Below are 25,141 nucleotides of genomic sequence, written 5' to 3'. Positions count from 1 at the left end.
AAATAACTCATGACAACCCAAAACTTATGGGACACAGTGAAGGCATTCCTGAGAGGAAAGTTCATAGCAATACAGGCCTACCAAAAAAAAAAAAAGAGAGAGAGAAATATTTCAAACAAACAACTGAACCTATGCCTACAAGAACTGTAGGAACAACACTAAAGACAGCCCAGAGCAAGTAGAAGGAAGAAAATAACCAAGATCAGAGCAAAATTAAATAACATAGAAACTAAAAGTACAATTCTAAGAATCAATGAATCCAGGAGTTGTTTTTTTGAAAAGTTAAACAAAATAGATGAGATTTTAAGCAGGATCATCAAGAGAAGAAGAAAGAGGACCTAGATAAACATAATCAGAAATGAAAGAGGAGAGATTAAAACTGACACCACAGAAATGCAAAGAATTGTGAGAAATTATTATGATGAACTGTATGCCAAGAAATTCGAAAACCTAGGTGAAATGAATAAATTTCTGGAAAAATATAATCTTCCAAAACTCAGTGAAGAAGAAGCAGAAAGCACGAACAGAGCAATAACAGCAGATGAAATTGAAGCAGTAATCACAGAACTCCCTTCACACAAAAGTGCTGGACCAGATGGTTTCACAGAAGAATTATACAAAGCATTTAAGGAAGAGGGAACCCGTATCCCTCACAGACTATTCCAAAAAAATTCAAGAAGATGGAAGACTCCCAAACCTTTTTTATGAAGCCAGCATCATCCTAATCCCCAAACCAGATAAAGACACAACAAAGAAAGAAAACTTTGGACCAATAATGCTGATGAACAGAGATGCTAAAATCCTCAACAAACTATTGGCAAACTGCATCCAACAATGCATTAAAAAAAAAGCATACACCATGACGAGGAGGGATTCATCCCAGGGATGCAATGATTGTTCAATATTCACAAATCAGTAAATGTAATCCATCACATAAACAAAAGCAAAGACAAGAATCACATGATTATATCAATAGATGTAGAAAAAGCATTTGATAAGGTACAAAACTCATTCATGATAAAAACACTCAGCAAAATGGGAACAGAGGGAGCATTCCTCAACATAATAAAGGCCATATATGAGAGACCTACAGCCAACATCATACTCAATGGGCAAAAACTAAAATCTTTTACATAAAGATCAGGAACAAGACAAGGTTGTCCACTTTCACCACTTCTATTCAATATAGTATTGGAAGTTTTAGCCAAAGCAATCAGACAAGAAAATAAAATAAAAGGCATCCAAATCAAAAAAAGGGAAAATAAAACTCTCATTGTTTACAGATGACAAAATAGTTACTAAAAAATCCTATAGACCCCACCCCAAAACTGCTGGACCTAATAAATGAATTTGGCAAAAGAGCAGCGTACAAAGTCAATACCCAGAAATCAAAGGCATTTTTGTATACCAACAATGAAACAGCAAAGCAGAAATAAGAAAAAAATCCTATTTGATATAGAAAAATAAATAAATAAAATACCTAGGAATAAACCTAACCAGGGAGTAAAAGACCCATATACAGAAAACTATACAACGCCGAAGAAAGAAATAAAGAAAGACACAAAGAAGTGGAAACATATACCATGTTCATGGATTGGAAGAATTAACATCATCAAAATGTCTTTACTACCCAAAGCAATTTAAAGATTCAATGCAATACCCATTCAAGTACCAATGGCATATTTCACAGATATAGAACAAATGCTTCAAAAATTTATATGGCACCAGAAACTACACTTAATAGCTGCTGCAATTTTGAGAAAGAAGAGCAAAGTAGGAAGGATCACAATACCTGATACCAAACTATATTACAAGTCCACTGTAATCAAACAGCCTGGTACTGGCATAAAATCAGGCACATGGACCAGTGGAACAGAAGACAGAGCCCAGAAATAAACCCAAGTCTCTATGGTCAATTAATATACAACAAATGGGGCTGCAACATAAAATAGAGTAAAAATGGCCTCTTCAACAAATGGTGTGGGAGAACTGGACAGCTACATGCAAAAAAAATGAAACTGGAGCACCAACTTACACCATACACCAAAATAAATTCAAGGTGGGTAAAAGACTTAAATATAAGCTGCAACACCATTAAAGTCCTGGAGGAGAACATTGACAAGAAAATCTCAGATATTTCATGCAGCAACATTTTTACTGATATGTCCCCTAGAGCCAGGAACATAAAGGAAAGAATAAACAAATGGGATCTCATAAAAATGAAAAGCTTTTGCATGGCTAAAGAAAACAGTATTAAGATAAAAAGAGAACCAACTGTATGGGAAAACATATTTGCCAATGATACCTCAGAAAGGGTTAAATCCCCAAAATATACAAAGAACTTACATGATTCCATTTCTAAGAAGACAAGCAACCCACTTAAAAACTCTGCAAAGGACTTCAAAAGACATCTCTGCAAGGAGGACATACAGAGGATCCAGAGACACATGAAAAGATGCTCAATATTGCTAGCTATCAGAGAGTTGCAAATTAAAACCACAATGAGATACCACTTTACACCAGTCAGAAGGGCCATATAAACAAAGCAACAAACAACAAATGTTGGAGAGGTTGTGAAGAAAAGGGGACTCTAGTGCACTGTTGGTGGGACTGCAGACTGGTACAACCACTATGAATCAGAACATGGAATTTTCTCAGAAAACTAAAAATAGATCTGCCTTTTGACCCAGCAATTTCACTGCTAGGATTATACCCAAGAGCTCTGAAACACTAATCCAAAAGAACCTATGCACCCCAATGTTCATAGCAGCACAATTTACAATACGCAAGTGCTGGAAGCAACCTAGGTACCCATCAGTAAATGAATGGATCCAAAAACTATGGTACATTTACATAATGGAATACTATGCAGCAGAAAGAAAGGAGGAGCTCCTATCCTTTGCAACAGCATGAATGAAACTGGAAAGCATTATGCTGAGTGAAATAAGCAGGTGATGAAAGACAAATACCATATGATCTCACCTTTAACAGGAATTTAAACAACAAAACAAACAAGCAAGCAAAATGTAACCAAAGACACTGAAATAGAGAGCAGGTTGACAGGGACCAGAGAAGAGAGGGGAGGAAATTATAGGGGGAAAAGGGAAGGGTTTACAGGAACAAGTATAGAGGACACCTGGATAAAAACTAAGGTGGGTGGAGATGAGGGGGAGGTAGACAGCACTGGGGGAGTGGGCTGGGATGGAAGTAAAAGACAGAAAAACTGTACTTGAACAACAATTGAAATAAATATTTTTTAAAAAAGATTGCTTTATCCAGCAAAGCTATCATTTAGAAAGGAAGGGCAGATAAAGTGCTTCCCAGATAAGGTTAAGTTAAAAGAATTCACTGTCACTAAGCCCTTATTATATGAGATGTTAAATGGACTTATCTAAGTAAAAGAAGTAAAACATTCATAGTTGTCAATGGACAACTTAAACTATCAGCAACTGAACCTGAAAAAAACAAAAACAAACTAAACAAACAACTAGAATAGAAAGAGAATCACAGAAATGGAGATCTCATAGATGGTTATCAGTGGGGAACTGGAGGGAATAAAATTGGGAAAAAGGTACATGGAATAAGAAACATAAATGGTAGGTACAAAATAGATAGGAGAAGATTAAGAATTGTACAGGAAATGGAGAAGCCATAGAACTTATATATGACCCAGGGACATGAACTAATGGGAGAAGGAATGCAGCTGGGAGGGCGGTGTAGGGTGGAGGGGAATAAAAGGGGGCAAATGGGACAACTGTAACAGCATAATCAATATGATTTTTTAATTTTTTAAAGAAAACAGCATTAAAATGAAAAGAGAGCCAACCATATGGGAAAACATATTTGTCAATGACACCAGGAACAAGGGCTTGATCTCCAAAAATATATAAAGAACTCACATGACTCCACTCCAGGGAGACAAAAAAACTCAATTAAAAAATGGGCAAAAGACTTGAACAGACACTTCTCCAAGGAGGACATACAGAGGGCCTGGAGACATATGAAAAGATGCTCAATATTGCTAGCTATCAGAGAGATGCAAATTAAAACCACAATGAGATACCACTTCACACTGGTCAGAATGGCCACCATAGACAAATCAACAAACAAGTGTTGGATAGGATGTGAAGAAAAGGGAACCCTAGTGCACTGTTGGAGGGAATGCAGGCTGGTGCAGCCGCTGTGGAAAACAGTATGGAATTTCCTCAGAAAACTAAAAATGGAACTACTTTTTGACCCAGCAATTTCACTGCTGGAATTATACCCTTAGAGCCCTGAAACACCAACCCAAAAGAACCTATGCACCCAAATGTTCATAGCAGCGCAATTTACAATAGCCAAGTGCTAAAAACAACCTAAGTGCCCAGCAGCAAATGAGTGGATCAAAAAACTACGGTACATTTACACAATTGAATTCTATGCACCAGAGAGAAAGAAGGAGCTCATACCTTTGCAACAGCATGCATGGAACTAGAGAGCTTCATGCTAAGTGAAATAAGCCAGGCGATGAGGGACAAATACCATATGATCTCATTTTTAACTGGAATATAATCAACAAAAGAAAAAAACATACAAAATATAACCAGAGACTTTGAAATTAAGTACAATCTGACAATAGTCAGAAAGAAGGGGGGCAAGGATAGTAGGGAGAAGATTTTCAGCAACTACTATAAAGGACACATGAACAAAACCAAGGGGGAGAGTGGAAGCAAGGGAGTCAGATGGATTGGGTGGTGTGAGGGGGAGGGTTGGGAAGAAAATACAGACAACTGTAACTGAACAACAATAAAATAATTTAAGTTAAATTAAAAAAAATTCTAAGTGAAGCTGTTATGCAGACTTTGGCTTTCTTTTCTGTACCGGGGGAGGAATGTTTAGGACCCAAGGAATGAATTAATTCCTACCTAAAGACCAACTAAACTATTATAGTAAAGAAGATAGAAATTATACTTTGGGCTCAGTTCAAATCATGGGTCCTTCTGTACAAAGGACCTGTGAACAAGGATAATGGGTGGGGACTGTCTTTGGGAGCAGGGGTTGGATGGGGTAGGAGAGAGTAACAGGGGCAAAAATGGGGACAACTGTAACTGAACAACAATAAAAAATTTTAAGGCAATGTAAATATAAAAATAAATCAAAGGAGACAATGTTGAGAGACAGAATGTTGTGAGCACTTGCTCAGGAAGAGAAAGGTTAAGGAACATGTATGAATGACCCATGGACATGGACAACACTGTAGGGAATGACTGGGCGAGCAGGAGGTGGGCTGGGCTCGAGGAGGGCAATAGGGGAAAACTGGGACCATTGTAATAGAATATAAATAAAATATTTTAGAAAAGGAAGTGAGAATAAAAATATGTTTAATGAGCAGATGGAAAAATTCTACTCGAGGGTTAAACACCTGCAAATATAAACACCTCCTCCCCCACCCCTTTTCTCCAGTTTGCCATTTCTATGCTGAAAAGAAATAAAATCTTTCCTTCCAGAAAAAAAATTGTATTCAACAATAAATAGTTCAGTTTAGCAGAGGTATTCAGTAGAGTGAGATGTTTAATTTTCAGTCAATATTAACTGAGGACACAGTATTTTTAAAACAAAGTTTTAATTAAGTGAAATAACACAATAAATTAGTGGCTTCATAACCGAAGACAGTTTAAAGATCAGTTTAAAGTTTGCTAGGATGCTTTTCAGGGTCACTAGGGAATGATAAAGAGGAAGACCTTGCTAGCAAGTCATTGAGATCCCCTTCCCAAGTTCAACAACATACTTCCACTTCATTTCTTTTGCTTATTATACTATTGTTTAGTATGCAATTTTAAAAGATCAATACTGAGAAAAGAAGTGTGGTTAATACTCCAATACTAATATCAATATATCTAGTATATAAAATTATGCAAAAATTCCACTATAAAGTTTTTTTTTTAATTCTAGAGAGAGAGAAGAAGTGAGAGAGAGAAATATTGATGTGAGAGAAATATCAATCAATTCCCTCAGGTATGTACTAGACCAGAATAAAATCTGCAACTTATGTATATGCTATGACTTGAATTGAACCCACAACCTTTTGGTTTATGGGACAATGCTCCAACAAATTTAGCCACACAAGCCAAGGCCAAAAAATTGATTTTATATCCCACATGAGTGAAAATATATGGTTCTTTTTCTTTCTGATGTATTTCACTTAGTCTGATATTCTCAAAGCCCATCTATATTGTCACAAGTGGCGGTATTTAATCTTTTCTCATGTGTCATATAAATGTACACTTGAAAATTATATAATCTAATTAACCATCACTGCAATAAATTTAATAAATAGAACTGATTGGTAACTACTTTGGTTGGAGTGTTGTCCCATATAACAAAAGTTTGCCGGTTCAATCCCTAGTCAGGGCACATGCCTAGGGTATGGGTTTGACCCCATCAGGAAGCTTATAGGAGGCAACCAATTGAGGTTTCTCTCTCATATTGGTGTTTCCCATTCTCTCTCTCTCTCTAAAATCAATAAATATATCCTCAGGTGAGGATTAAAAATTGAATAAATAAAAAAAAACTCCAAGCTTTACCATCACACAGAGAAGGGAGTTTTCTTTTTGAGAAAGACTCTTCCCAGGGATCCCTTCATGTCTTTGTTCCTCAGGCTGTAGATGAAGGGGTTCAGCATGGGGCTCACCACAGTGTACATCATAGCCATGACTGTTTCCTTAACAGCAGAGTTATCCGCTGATGGGAATAAATAGAGACCAATAACTGTCCCATAGGACAGTGACACCACAGAAAGGTGGGAGCCACACGTGGAGAAGGCCTTGCAGATGCCTCTAGCAGAAGGGACCTTGAGGATGGAGGACACAATTCGTACATAGGACATGATGATGAGTAGGAATGGGATGACAACAATGAGCCCTCCCATGATAAATATCATCAATTCATTAACTCCAGTGTCAGAGCAGGACAGCTTCAGCAAAGCAGACATGTCACAGAAAAAGTGGGGGATCTTGTTATCACAAAACCACAGTCTAGCCACGAGAAAAGTGTGTAACAGGGCATTCGACATGGTAAGCACCAAGGACAGCACCACCAGGGAAACACAGAGCTTGGGGCTCATGATGGTGGTGTAGTGCAGTGGGGAGCAGATGGCCACATAGCGGTCATAGGCCATGGCCACAAGCAGGAGGCTCTCCAGGTCTCCAAAAAACAGAAAGAAGTACATTTGGACCAAGCAGCCTACGTAGGGGATGGATGGGACTTGACTCTGCATGTTCTGCAGCAACTTGGGCATTGTGACAGAGGAAAAGCAGAGGTCACAGAAAGACAAATTACTGAGAAAGAAATACATGGGTGTGTGGAGGTGAGAGTCCAGGTGAATAAGCACGATGATGAGGAGGTTCCCCAGGATGGTGGCAAGATACATGGCCAGGAACAGGGCATAGAACAGGTTTTTCTGCTCTGGCTCAATTGTCAGGCCCTGAAGGAAGAAGTGTGTGATGATAGTTTGATTTCTTCCAGTCATGTTCTGTGTCCAGTGTCTTAAGGGAAAAATCACAGTGTCCATTAAAAATCTGAATAAAAATAAACACATTTCTGTGATATGTGGTCTGTTAGTTGCTCTTCAATAATTGGTTTTACTCATTATTTATAACAGTACTTTCTGTCACCACAAATACATCACTAAATCCAAGCCACTTTTCAGACTTATTTTCTCATTTTTTATTAATTACCTTGTAACAATACTGACTCTTCCCGCCCCTCTAAAACACTCTCATCTGTTATCTTTAGTGTGATCCCAGTGGTTCTCCTTATACTTCCCTGGACATTTATTCTCAGTAACTGTGACTGGTTTCTCTCTAACAGTATCATATATATTGGTGCTTCTTTGGGCTTTTTCTTAGACACTATTTTCTTATAATTTTCTGTGTCTAGCCCTAAAAAGCCTGCATATTCCCATGGCATCATTACCATATACATTTATCTAATGGATAAAACTCTATCACTTTCAGAACTGTCCCATCAATTGCTTAGTGATTATCTCCCCATGTAACATTATAAGCATCTTCAGCTCAACAGATCCCCAAATGAAACTCATAATCTCACCCCGCCCCTCTCCCAATTTACTCCTCCAAGTCTCCCTCATCTCAGTAAAAGAAACCCAGGCTCAAGTCATAAAAATTCTCTCTCCCCAGAGCAGGTGAGAACCCACACTGATATGTTTCCACAGCATCCTGTGCTTGTTCCCACAGCACCTAGTCCCATTGAGATTATTTGTTCATCACTATCTTCCCTACTGGGTTGTCAATTCCATTCAAGAAAGGCTGCAGCTGCAGCAAGGCCAGCACCTGGCACAGTGCCTCCAAGTAACTGATGTTTTGTAAACATTTATTGGCTGTACTTCAGGCTTAGACATGCATTCCTCCAACTGAAAGACAGAAAACTCCTGTTCAGTTAGAATATACACATCTACTAAATCTTATCAGAACAAGATCTTACTAGTTTTTGATACTTTATGACAGAATTCCTGGCTGTAACCTCAGACTTCTAGAAAATACCACATTACCCCAACCACACTACTCTTTATTGTAAATAGACAACCCAGTACATACATCCACACTGTCACTCTCTGCTTGTGTGGATACCCACAGGATATGATGATATTGCTATGAAAAATAAACCTGATGGGTAGGTTTGTTAATGAAGGGAGAAAAAGGAAGGGATAAAGGTAAATTCTACCCTCTTCCTCTAGCTGTTCTCCAGATATCCATACCTCAGAGTGTGCCTCAGAACTGACGAAGAAAGCTCAGGAGGAGACCAAGGGGATGTGGGAAGTTCCTTCCTAGAGAAACATAACTGAGTCCAACTGCTGGGCTTTCCATCCTGTTGATGCTGTTTAATTGAGCCATGTTAATAATTTCTTACATGTGGACATCACGGGTTGGTTTTGCAGTAGAGAGAAGCATCAAATGAGGTTTCACATACCTAATTTCTCAGAATTTTTCTCCCCTGGGAAGTAAGCGTGACCCATCTCTGGTGTTAAGACTTTCACTAGGAATCACAAACCAGAGCCAGCTGCAGTTGCAGCTGGCCGAGGCCCCGGATCAGGCTTATGGGCTTCAGATGCTCAATTATGGATGCTTCATCTTAACCTGGTGAATCAGTAGTTGTCAGTCTGCACAAATTTTATCTTTGGTTATGCAACTCTGCTGATCTGTGGACAACATTTTGAGCAGTAAGAACATGCAACACATTTTTAAAAACAGATTTCTGTACTCTCCCCCAATAAATAAACCAGACTCTGAAGAGGGAGAGCCCATCCAAAATATTTTAAAGCTCTTATGTAATTAGAATATATAGTCAAGAGTTAATCTGTATTGAATGCCTGCCTCACACAGATATCTTTTGTTGAAATGATACATCTTGAGACATACATTACTTAGCAATACTTATGAATGCTATCATTAAAAACTGGTGAACATCCGTCAAAATATTTCTAGAATGTGAAGAAATCTTGGGAGGCTGAGAGGTAGAGAAGAGGATTCTTATACCTGAAAAACTGTGCTGCAGAACAGCACATGAGACCCTGCAGTTGGAAAGACTCAAAAAGACTAGCTCATTTGTCTTCTACCCAACTTACCCAGTCTATCTGATGGCGATTCCAGGATCCTGGCCTGAGATTATGCTCCCCTTCATTCACTGAGGTGTGTGAAGGAACAACCTCTGGAGTCATCACCTGTGTCTATAAATATCCTTTCTCACATCTCAAATTCTACACATCCTTGGGCCTAAGGGGCCCTGGATCCCAGAGGAGGCTAGATCCCGGAGGAACTCCTGGAAGACAAAGTAATTACCCAGGATTTCTCAGGACAAATGCTCTCAGAGTCCTTAGGCAGTGATTGATTAGTCACAGGTCACACCTAACTATGCTTTCGGGGGAATGTGTGGTTGGAGAGAAGCTCATGTACAGGTGGTTAAACATTGCCTACTTAATGGACAGTGGTCCTATGAGACTGGGGCCTGCCTACCTTTTGAGACAGGATGGTTGCAAGAAGCCATAAACACAAGCATGGGCAAGACTGTGAATATCCTAAAATCACTTCAAGTGTAGTTTAGGCTTTTAGCCTCTGGGCAATGAGAAACCACTGGGGTACTACCATAAAAGATACCTGTTGGAAACATTCCAAAGGTGGCAGAATCTTTTACTACAACTTAATTCCCCATAAACACACCCAGGAGAGGGAAACCTGTAGCTAACAAGGATTTGACTTCTATGACCTAACCATATGCAGATATGTGGAAAGGACAAGAATAAAAGATACACTACCCAGATCATGATCAATCTTCCTCAGACCAAGATAGAAAAGAAACCCAGATTTGCATTTTATTAAGGTACATCTAGCTTCTTACCTCTCGAAGAAAACTATAACATCACTCTGCCACCACCATTATCTCTACCACTCTACAGGTGTGTCAGAATAACTCCTAGTCTCCAGGTCCTCCTTACTCTGCAATTGAGCACAAGGTCATAGCTAACATTATGGCCTTCTTCCACACCCAGTCCATGTTCCCTTTTCATCACTTCAACTGGATGGGGTTATTTACATTCAACCTGCATTCCTTAGGAGTTTGAATCCTCAGTGTTATTGCCTTTATTGGGTTGTTACAGTTTTCTATTTCCTTTTACTAACTGGTACCCCAAACAATATCCTAGATAATCCAACACAATCTGTCCTCACTGTGTAGAGAAACCCAGTTTTCTATGGTAACTCCTAATTTGCCTGTTGGTTCAGTATGCAAAATGGCCAAATGGCTGTCTCAGCGTCCAGCAGAACAGAACCATTGAAGCAATCCATAGAAGTACTCCTCCCTTGGGAACTACATCAGTGCAGATAAAGTGCTTCTCAGATAAGGTCAAGTTATAGGAGTTCATCATCACCAAGCCCTTAGTATATGAAATGTTAAAGGGATTTATCTAAGAAAAAGAAGGTAAAATATATGAACAATAAAATGACAGCAAACTCACAATCATTAACAACCACACCTAAAACAAAAACAAAAGCAAACTAAGCAAACAACTAGAACAGAACCACAGAAATAGAGATCACCTAGAGGATTATCAACAGGGGAATGGGAGGAGGAGAGAGGGGGAAAAGGAAGAGAATAAGTAGCATAGATGGTAGGTAGAAAATAGAAAGAGGGAGTGTAAGAATAGTATAGGAAATGTAGAAGCCAAAGAAGTTACACGTATGACTGTTGGACATGAACTAAAGGTGGGGAATGTGAGTGGGAGGGGGTGTTCAGGGCAGAGGGGAGTGAAGGGGAAGATACGGACAATTGTAATAGAATAATCAATAAAATATATTTAAAAAAAGAAAAAATACTCCAATAGAATTTTTTGTTTATTTTTAACGTAGTTATAGGGGTGACATTGGTTAATAAGATTGTATGGGTTTCAAGCGTACAGTTCTATAATACAGCATCTGTATATGGCATTGTATGCTCACCACCCAAAGTCAAATCTTCCATCATTGAATGAAGGTGATGTGGGACTACTACTCAGAAGAAGATGAAATATTGTCATTTTCAACAACAAGGATGGACCTTGAGAATATCAGGCTAAGCAAAATAAGTCAGAAATAGTTAAGAACCATATGATTTCACTCATATGTGGGATATAAAACTACAAGTAACAAATGAACAAGACAGACAAACTCATAGACACAGACGATGGTATGCTGGTTACCAGAGGGAAGGGGGCAGAGAGTAGTAAAGGGTAAAGGGGTCAAATATATGGTGTTCAAGTGGATTTTTTCCTTTATATGTATTTTTAAAAATTTTCTATTTTTAACTTTATTTTCATTGTTGACATTATTACAGATGTCCCCATTCCCCCCTGCCCTTTGCCCACCTCCACCCAGGCCCCATCCCCCCTTCCTCTGGCCATCACCACACTGTTGTCTCTGTCTATGAATTATGCACATATGTTCTTTAGCTGATCCCTTCACCTTCTTTCATCCAGTTCCCCCTCCTCTCTGACAGCTGTCAGTCTGTTCCATGTATTCATGCCTCTGTTTGTACATTTGATTTTATAGTAAAAATAGTATTTGAAATCAATATGAAAATGATGTGCTATTCAAGAGATGGTATTGAAATAATTAGCCACCTATTTGAGAAATAAAAATAATGTTAAACCTCAGTGTCTTGCAATCTACATAAAGGTAACTTCTAAATGGATCAAAAAGAAAAATATATAAAATAGAATTACAAAAGGATACAAAAATACTTAAAAACCTTAGCATACATGTTGTCTAGTCCCTTCCTCTTCTTCACACCATTATTCCCCTCCTGACTTCCCTCTGGTCACTGGCAGTCTGTTTCATGTTTCCATGCTTGTGTTTCTATTTTGTTTGTTAGTTTATTTTGTTCATTAGATTCCTCTTAGACGTGAGATCATATAGTATTTGTCTTTCACGGACTGGCTTACTACAGACATGGGCATCAATAAAGTTGACTGCAGGAGCTGACTATGGAAGCAGGGGATGGGATGAACGGAGGAGGACAAAGAGCAAAAAATTGAGACAACTAATAGAATAACAAGAAAAAACTAGTTTAAAAGTAGGGACGGGGCAGGAGGGGAGGGAGAGTAGGGAGGGGAAGCCGTGGGGAGGCTTTTGGTGAGGGCGGAGCGGCGGGCGGAACGGGGAGAACCGGTGGCGCTAAATAAAAACTTCGGGCGACGGGGGCGGACAGAGGGAAAGAGTGGAGGGGGGGGGGGGGGGCGCGGTGCCGCACCGCCGCCGGGTCGACTGGTGGGAGCCCCCAAGTTGGTGGGGGGGGGCCTGGCGGGCCTTTCCCTCCCCCCCCTGTTGGGCCAGGACCTGCCAAAAAACTTTTGGAAAAGTTTTAAAAATGAAAATCCTAGAGGAGAACATTGGCAGGAAAATCTCAGATATTTCATGCAGCTACATTTTTACTGATAAATCTATCCCCTAGAGCAAGGGACATAAAGGAAAGAATAAACAAATGGGATCTCATCAAAATTAAAAGCTTCTTCATGGCTAAAGAAAACAGTATTAGGATAAAAAGTGAACCAACTGTATGGAAAAACATATTTGCCAATGATACCTCAGACAAAGGTTTAATCTCTAAAATATACAAACAACTTACACAACTCCACTCTAAGAAGACATCTAACCAATTAAAAAATGGGCAAAGGACTTGAACAGACATTTCTCCAAGGAGGACATACAGAAGATCCAGGGACACATGAAAAGATGCTCAGTATTGTTAGCTATCGTTAGCAAATTAAAACCACAGTGAAATACCACTTTACACCAGTCAGAATGGCCATCATAAACAAAGCAACAAACAACAAATGTTGGAGAGGTTGTGGGAAAAAAAGGACCCCAGTTCACTGTTGGTGGGATTGCAGACTGGTACAACCATTATGGAAAAAAGTATGGAATTTTCTCAGAAAACTAAAAATGGACCTGCCTTTTGACCCAGCAATTCCACTGCTAGGGTTATATCCTAAGAACCCTGAAACACCAATCCATAAGAACCTATGCACCCCAATGTTCATAGCAGCACAATTTACAATAGCCAAGAGTTGGAAGCAACCTAGATGCCTGTCAGTAAATGAATAGATCCAAAAACTATGGTACATTTACACAATGGACTTCTATGCAGCAGAAAGAAAGAAGGAGCTCCTGCCCTTTGCAACAGCCTGGATGGAACTGGAAAGCGTTATGCTGAGTGAAATGAGCTAGGTGTTGAAAGACAAATATCATATGATCTCACCTTTAACAGAAAGTTAAACAGCAAAACAAACAAGCAAGCAAAATATAACCAGACACTGAAATAGAGAACAGGCGAACAGTGACCAGAGGGGAGAGGGGAGGGAATTTCAGGGGAAAAGGGGAAGGATTCACAGGAACAAGTATAAAAAACATAGGAACAACAACTAAGGGGGAGGAAATGGGAGGGAGGTGGGGAGCACGGGGGCGTGGCATGGGCTGGGATGGGAGTAAAAGACAGAAAACTGTACTTGAATAATAACTAAAGAAAAAATTAATTAAAAAACACAAAAAAGTTTTAAAAAACAGCATAAAATTAAATTCCATGTTTGTTTTTTTTCCAAATGCTTCCCAGTGGTTCCAGTAGCACTTACTGAATAGCTTCTCTTCTCCACTGATTTCAGATGTTACCTTTATTATTAAGTTCTCTGTATACTCGAGTCTATTTTTCTACTTTAAATTGTTCTATTAACCTGCCTATTCATTAACCAGTACCATACTGTGTGATAAAGCTGCTTTCAAGAAACATGCTGGTTTTAAAAAGTGTCTGCCATTTCTTTGGCACCCTTTTCTTCAAACGATAGAGGCAAATTCCCCTTTTCCTGTATGTGGGCCATACATAATTATTCACTGTATTACAGTGATGTGACTTCCAAGGCTAGGTCACAAAATGGACAGCTTCCACCTGGATACCTCAGTATTAGATTTCTCACTCCAGAAAGTCAGCTACCATGTCATGAGGACACTCAGGCAGCCCTTTGTAAAGGCCCACCTTGTAAGAAACAAGCTGCCTCTCAACAGAAAGCACCCATTTGGCAGTCATTTGCATGAACCACCTGAAGTGTGTCCCCAGCCAAGTTACTCCTGAAATCCTGGCCCACTGACAGTGTGAGAGATAATAAATGCTAATTGTTTTAAGCCACTAGTTTGGGGTTGAGGGTAATTGGCTATGCAGAAATAGATAATGTATTAAAAGTTTTATAATATATAATAGCTTTATTATCTTAGATATGTAAAACATATAATATAGTTTCATAATATATAAAAGTTTTATTATGTATTATACAATCTTTATAATATATAAAGATTTCATGATCTATTGTTCTTTTTTAAGTTTTCTTGACAATTCTTTTTTTGAGGATTTTATTTATTTGTCTTTAGAGGGGAAGGGAAGGAGAGAGGGAGAGAAATACCAATGTATGGTTGCATCTCATGCATCCCCTGCTGGGAACTGGCCCACAACCTAGGCATGTGCCCTGGCTGGGAAGACAATTCTCATTTTTTTACATAACCTTTAGTATCAGCTTGGTGGTGTGTGTGCATTTATACACAGAAAGAAAAATTACGTGCTACAAATTAGAGAAAAATCAACATCTTTATCTTCCTATCCAAGAAAATGATTTGTCCAAGTCTTCTTTTCCACATTTCATTAGTATTTTATGGTTTTATTCACATATTTTCTCTATTTATCATTTAGCCTTGATTACTACTGGAGTTTTTTTAAATGGTATCTTTATCCATTTTACATTCTAATGGTTGTGGGTCATTTCAATACCATCTACTAATAATTTCTGCATATTAAGTTTTCCATTCTAGTATCTCACTAAATTATCTCATTTTTGCAGTAATTTCTCAGTTAATTTTCTTAGGTTTTCCATGTATACAATTACATCATCTGCCAATAGCAATAATCCTTATACCTCAAATGTTTCTTTTATCTAATGTCTCTCTGGACCCTAGAATATAAATTTCATAAGTTCAGAGATTTTCATACTTTGTTAAGTGCTTTGCCTCCAGCACCTGAAACAATATTTGGCAGAGTATATGCTCACTAAATATTTGAAGTAATTAAATGAACTGCATAGAGTAGCAGCTTCAGGACAGTGCTTAGTAATAGTACTACTAGTAGGCACCTTGTCTTCTTGTTCCTGACTTTAGTGGAAATATCTCTATACTTCCCCATTAAGCTTGATGTTGGCCTTTGGGCTGACTCAAATGCATTATTGTCTCATGTTAAATAAGGGCCTATTTCCATTACATTGAGCATTTTTAGTTGAAATGGTTGAATTTTAGCAAATGTACCATTTTTATACAGACAGTAAAATTATTTTTCAAAAACTCTTTACACACTGAGAATAATTTAAATATTTTAATTCAACAAGTGAAATGCAGAAAAGCAAAAGCTACAAAACCATGGAGATAGTAATTTAAACAATAACAGAAAGAGTGCTTTAAGTTATAGTGTTTAAACTTATCACTATTTACATTTCATTCATTATATTGGTATAATACTTCATCTCATTATCTACAATTTTGACAAATGCTTGGAAAGTTTTTTGTTCAGAAACAGATGCCGGTCTAACAGAAACACATTTAAAAATATTCTTGTTCTGGTCATAGTTTCCAACACACCTAGAAATTCAGCCTCTAATCTGTCTTGGAAGTTCACGATCCTGTTTAAAAAAATCAATAAAACCATTCATTACTTCGTCTAAATTTCAACGTTATGAAGCTAATTATATGATCAAGTAAATATGAATCACTCCAAAATACTGTAACTCCCTTACCTGATTCAGGGCCTCACTGCTGACCAGACCATGACAGCCAGGCAAATGTGGGTGCCCTGTCACCCAGGAAAGACCTTCACTTCACTTGGGAAGGGCTTCTTATAGGCTAGCAAGCTGCTGCTCCTTAAAAGGTTGACTACTTGTGTAATGGCACCTCTGTAACTGCCCGAGTTCTACTTTCAGCAGATGGCAGAAAAGTATTTCATATACAATCTCCAAGAAAGAACAACTGGAATAGCTGGATGAAATACCTAAAAATCTCCTCATAGATTTCAGAGACACCAAGGCAGTGAAGAATTACAGACACCCTATCTGAGAAAGAGTAGGAGTCCAGAATGGGGCCTGATATTTGGGGGTACTTCCCCCTGAGGTATCTGTCAATAATAGTCAAAGTAGTTGAGAGTCTAAAGAAAATGAGCAGAGCTTTTGACAGGCTCAGAGAGTTGGGAGGGGAAAAATAGAAGCAGAGGCCCCTAAGAAAAAGAAATTCTGGTAACCACCCCCACCACCACCCCAGCCTCAGGGTTGGGACCCAAAAGGGCTATGTCCTAATGAGACTAGTAAACCAGAAAAAGATCAGGCAGTATCAAATGCTCTCAATCATGAGCAAATTTAAATTATTCTGGGATTGCTTTCACTAAAGGGTCACAAAAAGCATTAACTATAAGGGAAAATATTGACTATTGCTAAAAGTACTATATTAAAGTGAAGAATTTCTGTTCCTTAAGAGCCACCATTAAAACTCACAAAGTATAAGAAAATATTTGCAATGCATATAATGTACAAAGAACTTGTACCTACAATATTTTAAAAACCTCCTATGAATCAATAATTAAAAAACAAATAAATCAATAATAGAAAAAATAACACGAGGCCTGAACAGACTTTACAAAACAAGTTATCTAAATGGGCAGTGTGCATATAAGGTGCTCAACCTCATTAGTCACCAGGGAACTGTAGAGAAATGAGATAGCACTAAACACCCACTAGAAGAGCTAAAATAAAAACACTGACAGTACTGAGTGTTGATAAGAACACAAAGAAAAACAATCACCAGTACTGACTGTGTGTGTGTGAAGTGGTACAACTCTTTAGAAAAATCTTTAGCAATAAGTACTGTATTAGAACATATGCATGCACTATAAGGCAACAATTTTACTTATAGGTATATACTCAATAGAATTGCATGCGTATGCATGAGACATGTGTAAAAATATTCATAGACCATTATTTATAATAGCAAAATACCTAGATAACCCAGATGCCCACCAACAGCAGGATAGAAAACTAAACTGTAGTGCAATATATTCAGAAAATTGTATATAGAAATATAAATAAATACTATAGCTACATGCAACAACATAGATGAATTTTACATTGTGTTGAATGAATCAGACCTAAAAGAAATATACCATATGATAACATTTATATAAAGTTTTAAAAGAGGCGGAATTAATTTATGATATTAAAAGTCAGAATAGTGATTACTTTTAGGTAGAAAAAAGGAGGTAGTGAATGGGAGGAGGCACAAGAATGTACAAGGTAATAGCAGTGTTCTATTTCTTAACCTTGATAATGTTCACTGTGTGATACTGCACAGATTTGTACAACCAATTATGAGCTATGCACTTTGCTGCATAAAGTGTTCTATTTTAAAGTCTTAAGACTAGAGAAAAATAAGCAATTAAGATATTTTAGAAATTAGTAACTTGACAATTACTATTTCTTGATCATCTACTATGTGTCAGACACTGTACATTCTTGTTTTATTATCTAATCTACAAACAACCTTTCAAAGTAAGAGTCTCCCCATTTTACAGAAAAAAAACCCTGAACCTCAGAAAGTTTAAACAGCTAACTCAAGGTCATAAAGGTATTAAACAGTGGAATAAAAACTAGAATCCATGTCTGATTTCAGAATGATGGCCAATTTCAGAATTAATCCCAAATTCTTTTAAAAAGTATGTAAATCCTGTAAGGTCTCCACACTCCCTTGGGACATCCAGCCTCCTGTATCACCCCCAACCTTCTTTATCACCAAACCTCTTCCTTATATCACAGCCCATCTCCATTTATGCCTTCCCCCAACTTCAGCGCCACTAACCTTACCCCCATCACTTACTAATTCTATACTCTGGTAATTATAAACTACCTTCATTTTTCTAAGGAATCCAGGCTCTCGCTTAGCTTCATATCTTTAAATATGCTGCTCTCTCAATTTAGTGTGAATTCCTCCTTACCCCTTCCCATCCCTCCCATACAAATTGGTTTATTAATCCTTAAATATCTAAAACAGGATAGGTAACTAGAACTCTTCAGATCTTTCCCTGACCTTCCTATCTACCTCTCTAGCACTCTGTACATACCTCTATCATACAATTTATCATATGACAATGTAACATTTATAGAACTCTCTTTCTCCCTGAGATGATAAACTCTTTGAGAGAGCCATGTTTATATTCCAATTTGTATCTGTTGCATCTAGCATAGTGCCAGGCACAGAGTAGGCTCTCCATGTTAGTTGAACAGATAACTTTAATATTAAACTAAAAGCAAACAAAATGTTCAAAGTACTACCAAAGTGTTAAAGAGAATTTCTACTACAGTGAAATTACAGTCTGCATTTGTGTTTTGCTGGCATAGGCTTTGCAAAGAATACTTAGACAAATACTTACTATTTCATAAAATATACAAGGCAGAGTATTTTTCCCATCTCTCATAAGAAAAGTCTTAGAATAATATGGCCCAGGTGTAACAGCTGAATTGAGAACAGCTAAGCAACATCAAAATAGAAGGAAAAATCATTGCTGGTAAAATGCAAATAAAATGTAACAAACAGAAGCTGATATTTAAACAACTATCCCCACACAAATTTCTCTGATAGTTTTATTTACACATTAATAAAAAAGACATCTAAACAGGGAAGAGCCATGGCCAGTATGACTCAGCTGGTTGGGCATCATCCTGCAAACCAGAAGGCCACAGGTTCAATTCCTGGTCAGGGAATATAGCTAGGTTGTGGTTCAGTCCCCAGTCAGGGCACGTGCAAAAGGCAACCAATAGATGTTTCTCACATTGATGTTTCTCTCCCTCTCTCTAAAATCAATAAGCATGTCCTCAGGTCAGGATTTTTAAAAATTAATAATTAATTAAATAAAATAAAGAGGGAAAGGTGCTTCTGAAACTGTTTTATATTGAGGGAAAGAAAATTTCTGGCCCTCTCCAACTTAGGAACAAGTTATATGCCCAAGTTTGTACACCAGAGTTGCCCATTGAACCTTTTTCTTAGAATTTATTCTATAGGGTGGTTAAATCTCTGACTCCTGGGGATTTATTATTATTTTATAATGATAAAATAAACACATATAAGTAATAACTAGTAAGCATCATGGTTTAATGAAAAAAATAAATATTGAATTATGCATTTGAGTCCTAGCTCTTCAACTTACTAAACTTAGCAAATTGTTTCTCTTTCAAATCTGTCTCATCTATAAAATGCAAATAATAATTCATGTTTTTTCTAGAAATTACTATCAAATGAGAGCATTATTTATTTCTTCAAATACCATCTACTGAGTACTGATAGTGAGCATTTGTTATTTTTTGAGGTCAGCCTCCATTTCTCCTAATAATACCCACGTTTTCCTTTAGAAAACCTCTCCTATGTCATTCTTAGCCATAAGATTTGAATGGAATTTGTATCTCTCCCACCTCCCAGGTGCAGGAGTGTTCTGAAATTGGCTTAAACCAGTTAGGGTATCCCATTCCCCAGTTACAGCATGCAGGTAGGCTTTGGGTGGTGGACTTACTACCCAATCAGAAATGATATGCAAGGGGTCCTTTGCTAGCCTCTGGAAAAAAGCAATCAAAAGAAACCATCAAAGAATGTGACACTGTGGTACAAGGATGGGTGTGTACAGAGAACTTTGATAACCATCTTAATACCCAAAGGGAAGAGTCAGAAGCTGCTGGGCAGACCACAGTTGGAGTTTCAGGATGAAGACAATATTGTGGCAGGACAGAAAATGGGTAAACCTCAAACACACTGCAGTGAGTGAAAATGCAAGCTGTGTATTTTAAAACGCAAAAAGCCATTAAAAGTCCACATACATTTATGAAATCAGATGTATATAGTAAAATTATGAAAGAATGGATAAGAAAGATACCACAGTGATTATCTCTAGAGAAAATAAATGGATGAGGGTTTCAAAGATACCTATAACGTGGGTATGTGTATGTCATACATAGAATATTTCTTAATTTAAATTAAATATTTATTTTACTTAAACTACTGAAAGAAGTATGTTTTGAATCTCTATTTTCACTTATCTCTTCATTTTAGGTAAAATCAAATTCCAGAAACATTCTACAAACTCTCCTCCTTCTAAATATTAATTTAGAAAACATTAATTGTAGGGTGCTCATATTAGTGAAGGATTCTTTACAAATGTTCTTTCAGAGTATTTAAATATGATTTAATTTATATATAAAATTACTACTGGATTTAGTTGAATATAGTAGAAAAACACTAGATTGAGATTAAGGAACTTAGATTCTATACCCGTTTTTGCTGCTAAATAGCTTTATGATTTTAGTCAAGTCTATTTTAATTATTTGCTCCATTTTCTCACATAACTCAAGGGCTGAGTTAGATTGCTTGTAAGAATCTTTCCAGTTTCAACATTACAAACCAGAAGAATACTACCATAAATAACCAAATTCATCTCAAGTCACACAAATCAATGACAAACCCAGAAATTAAAGAAAATCCAAATTAACTGTTATTTCCTTTTGCACAATTTTATTTTTCTTTAAGATCTCCTACATATTCTCATTGACATTCAAAACTATTGTCCAAATAGTATTACTTAAGTATTTTTGAAGTATTATACCTACCCAGTATTTCAAAAAGGAGTACAGTTTTGGGGGCATGTTCACGCCAGTACTTCATGCTTTCAATAACTGCAGATATAATTCTTAAAGAATTCTCTTTTTCCTTAAACTTTAACTGGTACAGTGAGGCATTCTATTTTGGAAAAAAATAAAATAAGAGCATTAGAAAAACCTTTCAGGTTTCTCATCATACTCTTTCACTTTCTTTGTAAAGATTACAGGTCCTTAAAATAGGAACACAGGTAAAATATGTAAAAGAACTATTAAAAATTTTAAGTATTGTGTGCCAAACCTGTGATAATTACAGGTGAATAAAACACAATTCCTTTCCTTAATGCGCTCAATATTCTAGAAGGGGAGTCAGACACATTCATTCATTCATTCCAAAAGTACTTATAGCTACCTACCATGCGCTAAACACAGCTAATGAGGAAATAATAGTGAGAAAAACAGGCAAGATGTACCCCTACAGATTTTGCCATCCAATGGGGGGATTCAGAAAATAAGCAAAAAATATACAATAGAATGTTGGGAATGGATATATCTTATGCATTTAAAAAATAGAATAAGAGGACAATGAAACACAAAAAGTTATTTCTAACAGGTTGTTGAGTGAGGACTGGGGGAACAGCAAGTATAAAGGCCCTGAGATGGGAATGTGCTTGGCATTTTTAAAGATCAACTGAAAACAGTGTGTTAAGATACTAATTTTTAGGGAGTACTGGTGGCACTTTCCTTTGTGAAGGCAGGACATGTCTAAGGACACTTGTTGGGACATTGTTTTCCAACTATAATTACCTTTCCTCCCTCTCCCCACTCCTAACCAAGATATGAATACCTCCCACTGAGGCAGGCATAGCTTATTGCCATAATGAGCCACTGTTATTAAGATGACTATGTCACATCATTCGTATGTGCAAGAAAAGGTAAGGTTGAGAACAACTGTGAAACATGCCATTGTCAGTTTTCTAGGAAAAACATAGAATTTACCTCAGATGGCTTACTGAAAAAAAATGCTTACAGACATGGGCAGAACACAGATTAAGGCACTTAGGCACTCAAAAACTGACAATGCGAAACCTCTTCCACTCCTTGGTTGAAAGGACAAAGGGAAGAAATAAAAGTACCAAACCTGCAGAAGCTGGACTCAAAGAGGGGCAATATGTAGGGACACAGCTACTGCCTGTGACACTACATTAAACAGGGAAGACACAGGAAAACCCAACCCCTCTGCCCAGCTTTTGATGTCCTGCCAGTGACTCCCACTGGCTGACTCCCAGCAGAAGTCAGCTGAGGGATGATGTAGTACCATTCAGCCTTCTAGAGCACAGAGAAGGGCAGAATATAAACAAGCTATTGGGCCAGGTGGCAAGGAAGGGGAGATTGAGTAAACTACCAGCACACATAAATATATACAGCACATTTACAAAAAAAAAAAAAAACACAGTGAAGAGTGGAGAGAGGAAGTGAGGCTGAAGCAAGTACAGATATAAAAACAGATACAAGCTGAAGCAGAGTCATATTAGAATGCATATTATGTTTACAGAATTGTGAATAAAATTATTTTTTTAAATTATTTTTATTTGATTAAATGATGAAAAACCGATTTAGATTTAGTAATTAGATTCTATACCCATTTTTGCTGCTAACTAGCTTTGTGATTTTAGTCAAGCTAATGAGGAAATAATATAGTTTGAATATGGTAAGTGCATTGGAGAATTAGTGGACTACAGAACATGAGGCTGGAAAGGTAAAATAAGACCAAATTATACAGCAAGGGCCAGCAAGGGTAGCCTGTGGTCCAAATCTAACCTGCTCTGTTTTGGTAAACTTTTACTGGAGCATGCCACACCCATCCATTAATGTACTGTCTAAGGCTGCATTTAAACTACAAAGACAGCGTTGGGTGGTATAGTTGAATAGTTAGCTGTGAGAGAGACCACATAGCCCATAAAGCCAAAAATATTTACTATCTGGCCTTTATCAGAAAAAGCTTGCTGACCCTTGTTACAAAAAACTTAGACTGACATGTGAAGAGCTTGGAGAATTTCTGTAAGGGATAAACTGTCATCAAGTCAATTATTAGTAAACAGTGAAATTCAGAACCCAGCAGGCCACTCTAAAGCAACTATTAAAAGGAGAAGCCATCCGAACCTTTATGGAAATAGTTTGGACACTAACATTCACCCAGTCCAATGGACCTGAATATTTGTGCTAATTAAGTAATGCATTCGATGGGATTGATTTCAAACGTTATCTTTATATTTTCTGAATACTTATCTCATTTGTTCACATAAACATAAAAATGTAAATATTTATATTTAAAAGTTTACCTTGAATGAGTTTTCTTCTGGAATATCATCTACCTTTTTTTTTCTTAAATTGACTTTGTTGGAAAATGGACATAAATGACTGTGATGCACTGTCTTTGTCTAGACCTCTCACTGTGGAGCCAGATGTTTTTGACAAATGTGTTTGTCTGAATACTTCACTTTGTCTTTGGTGTGGTAAGTCAGGAGGCTGAGATACTCTTAACTGTTTCTGTTCTTGCGCTCCCAAGTTCATTGGACGAGAATATTCCATCATTTGCCACTAGGTTGGTTCTTTTGCATTGAGGTCTAAAATCATTTCTATCCCAAGTTTTCAAGCTGGTATTTTTGTTGCCATCTCTGTAGCTGTAATAGTTTTTAATAATTAGTATTAGATTTTGTATCTATATACTTCTTTTTAAATTTGTTATTCGGTTAATTGTCCTGCCTTTTTCCCCCTTGCTCGCCACAACTTCATCCCCCCAATTCCCACAGTCAATCACCCACATTGTCCATGCCCATGAGTCCTCTATTCATGTTCCTTGACTAACCCCTTCCCCTTCTTTCTCCCTTCATTCCCCTCCCGCCACCTCTCTGGTCACTGTCAGTTTGTTCTTTGTTTGCAAGTCTCTGGTTCTCTTTGGCTCATTTGATTTGTTTTGTTGATTAGATTACACTTGAGGTGAGATCAAATGGTATTTGTCTTTCACCACCTGGCTTACTTCACTTAGCATAATGTTCTCCAGTTCCATCCATGCTGTTGTGAAGGGTAGGAGCTCCTTCTTTCTTTCTGCTTCATAGTATTTCATAGTGTAAAAGTACCGCTGTTTTTTGATCCACTCATTTACTAATGGGCACTTAGGCTGTTTCCAGCATTAGGATATTGTAAATAATGCTATGAACATTGGCATGCTTTTTCTTAATTAAAAAATTAATCATTAAAATTTGTATTTATATCGCAGTTTGTGGTTTATACTGTCTAGTTAGAAATTCTAAATACAACATCACAATAACCCTGCAACATGCTATACCTCTCTTTTCAGGTGAGGAAACTGAGCCTTAGGGAGGAAGTAACTTGTCTAAAGTCAAATAGAAAGTTACTGACAATACAGAACCCAGATAATCCTTGTCTCCCATATAAAGCATATTTTTAAACTATACAAGCCTTCACATAACAGTGGTTACTCTCTTATGTGAATGAGAGTAAGATCGCGAGAACTTCCACATACTTCTTTATACATTTACTTTTAAATTTTCTACAAAGTGAAATTTCAAGTTAAACTAATTGCTTGTCAGTGATTTTAAATTACAAGAATAAACATAGGCAAGTTAGCTAGCAATTTGCTTAGAAATTTTGTACTATAAAAAATTTTATTTAATTATTTTTCAAGTACATTTTTTTAGTAATTAATTTTATTTCGTTATTTTTCAAGTACAGTTTTTTTGTCTATTTTTCCCATCCCAGCCTCCCCCGCCCCTTGCTCCCCAACTCCCTCCCATTTCCACCCCCCTTAGTTCTTGTACCTGTGTCTTTTCTATTTGTTCCTCCAAATCCCTCCCCCTTTTTCCCCTTAACTTCCCTTCCCTCTCC

At 37.4% G+C, this 25,141-nt stretch overlaps 1 protein-coding gene and 1 pseudogene across 1 annotated transcript; both read right to left on the bottom strand.

Annotated features, from left to right (window-relative positions):
* Nucleotides 1–6,565: 6,565 nt before the first annotated feature.
* Nucleotides 6,566–7,549, bottom strand: LOC119038278 (olfactory receptor-like protein DTMT). The gene has a single exon (XM_037130746.2). It carries the CDS (start codon nucleotides 7,547–7,549, stop codon nucleotides 6,566–6,568), a length of 984 nt encoding a protein of 327 aa, XP_036986641.2.
* Nucleotides 7,550–16,042: 8,493 nt separating this feature from the next.
* The window catches only part of LOC128628472 (spermatogenesis-associated protein 22-like), a 28,145-nt pseudogene continuing 19,046 nt past the window's right edge, over nucleotides 16,043–25,141 (bottom strand).

This window comes from Artibeus jamaicensis, unplaced genomic scaffold, assembly GCF_021234435.1.
Source record: "Artibeus jamaicensis isolate MK-2021 breed Jamaican fruit bat unplaced genomic scaffold, CSHL_Jam_final contig_776, whole genome shotgun sequence".
In the NCBI taxonomy this organism is placed as follows: Eukaryota; Metazoa; Chordata; class Mammalia; order Chiroptera; family Phyllostomidae; genus Artibeus; species Artibeus jamaicensis.
The sequence above is the reverse complement of the archived record's forward strand: the minus strand, read 5'-3'. Positions and strand labels throughout refer to the sequence as shown.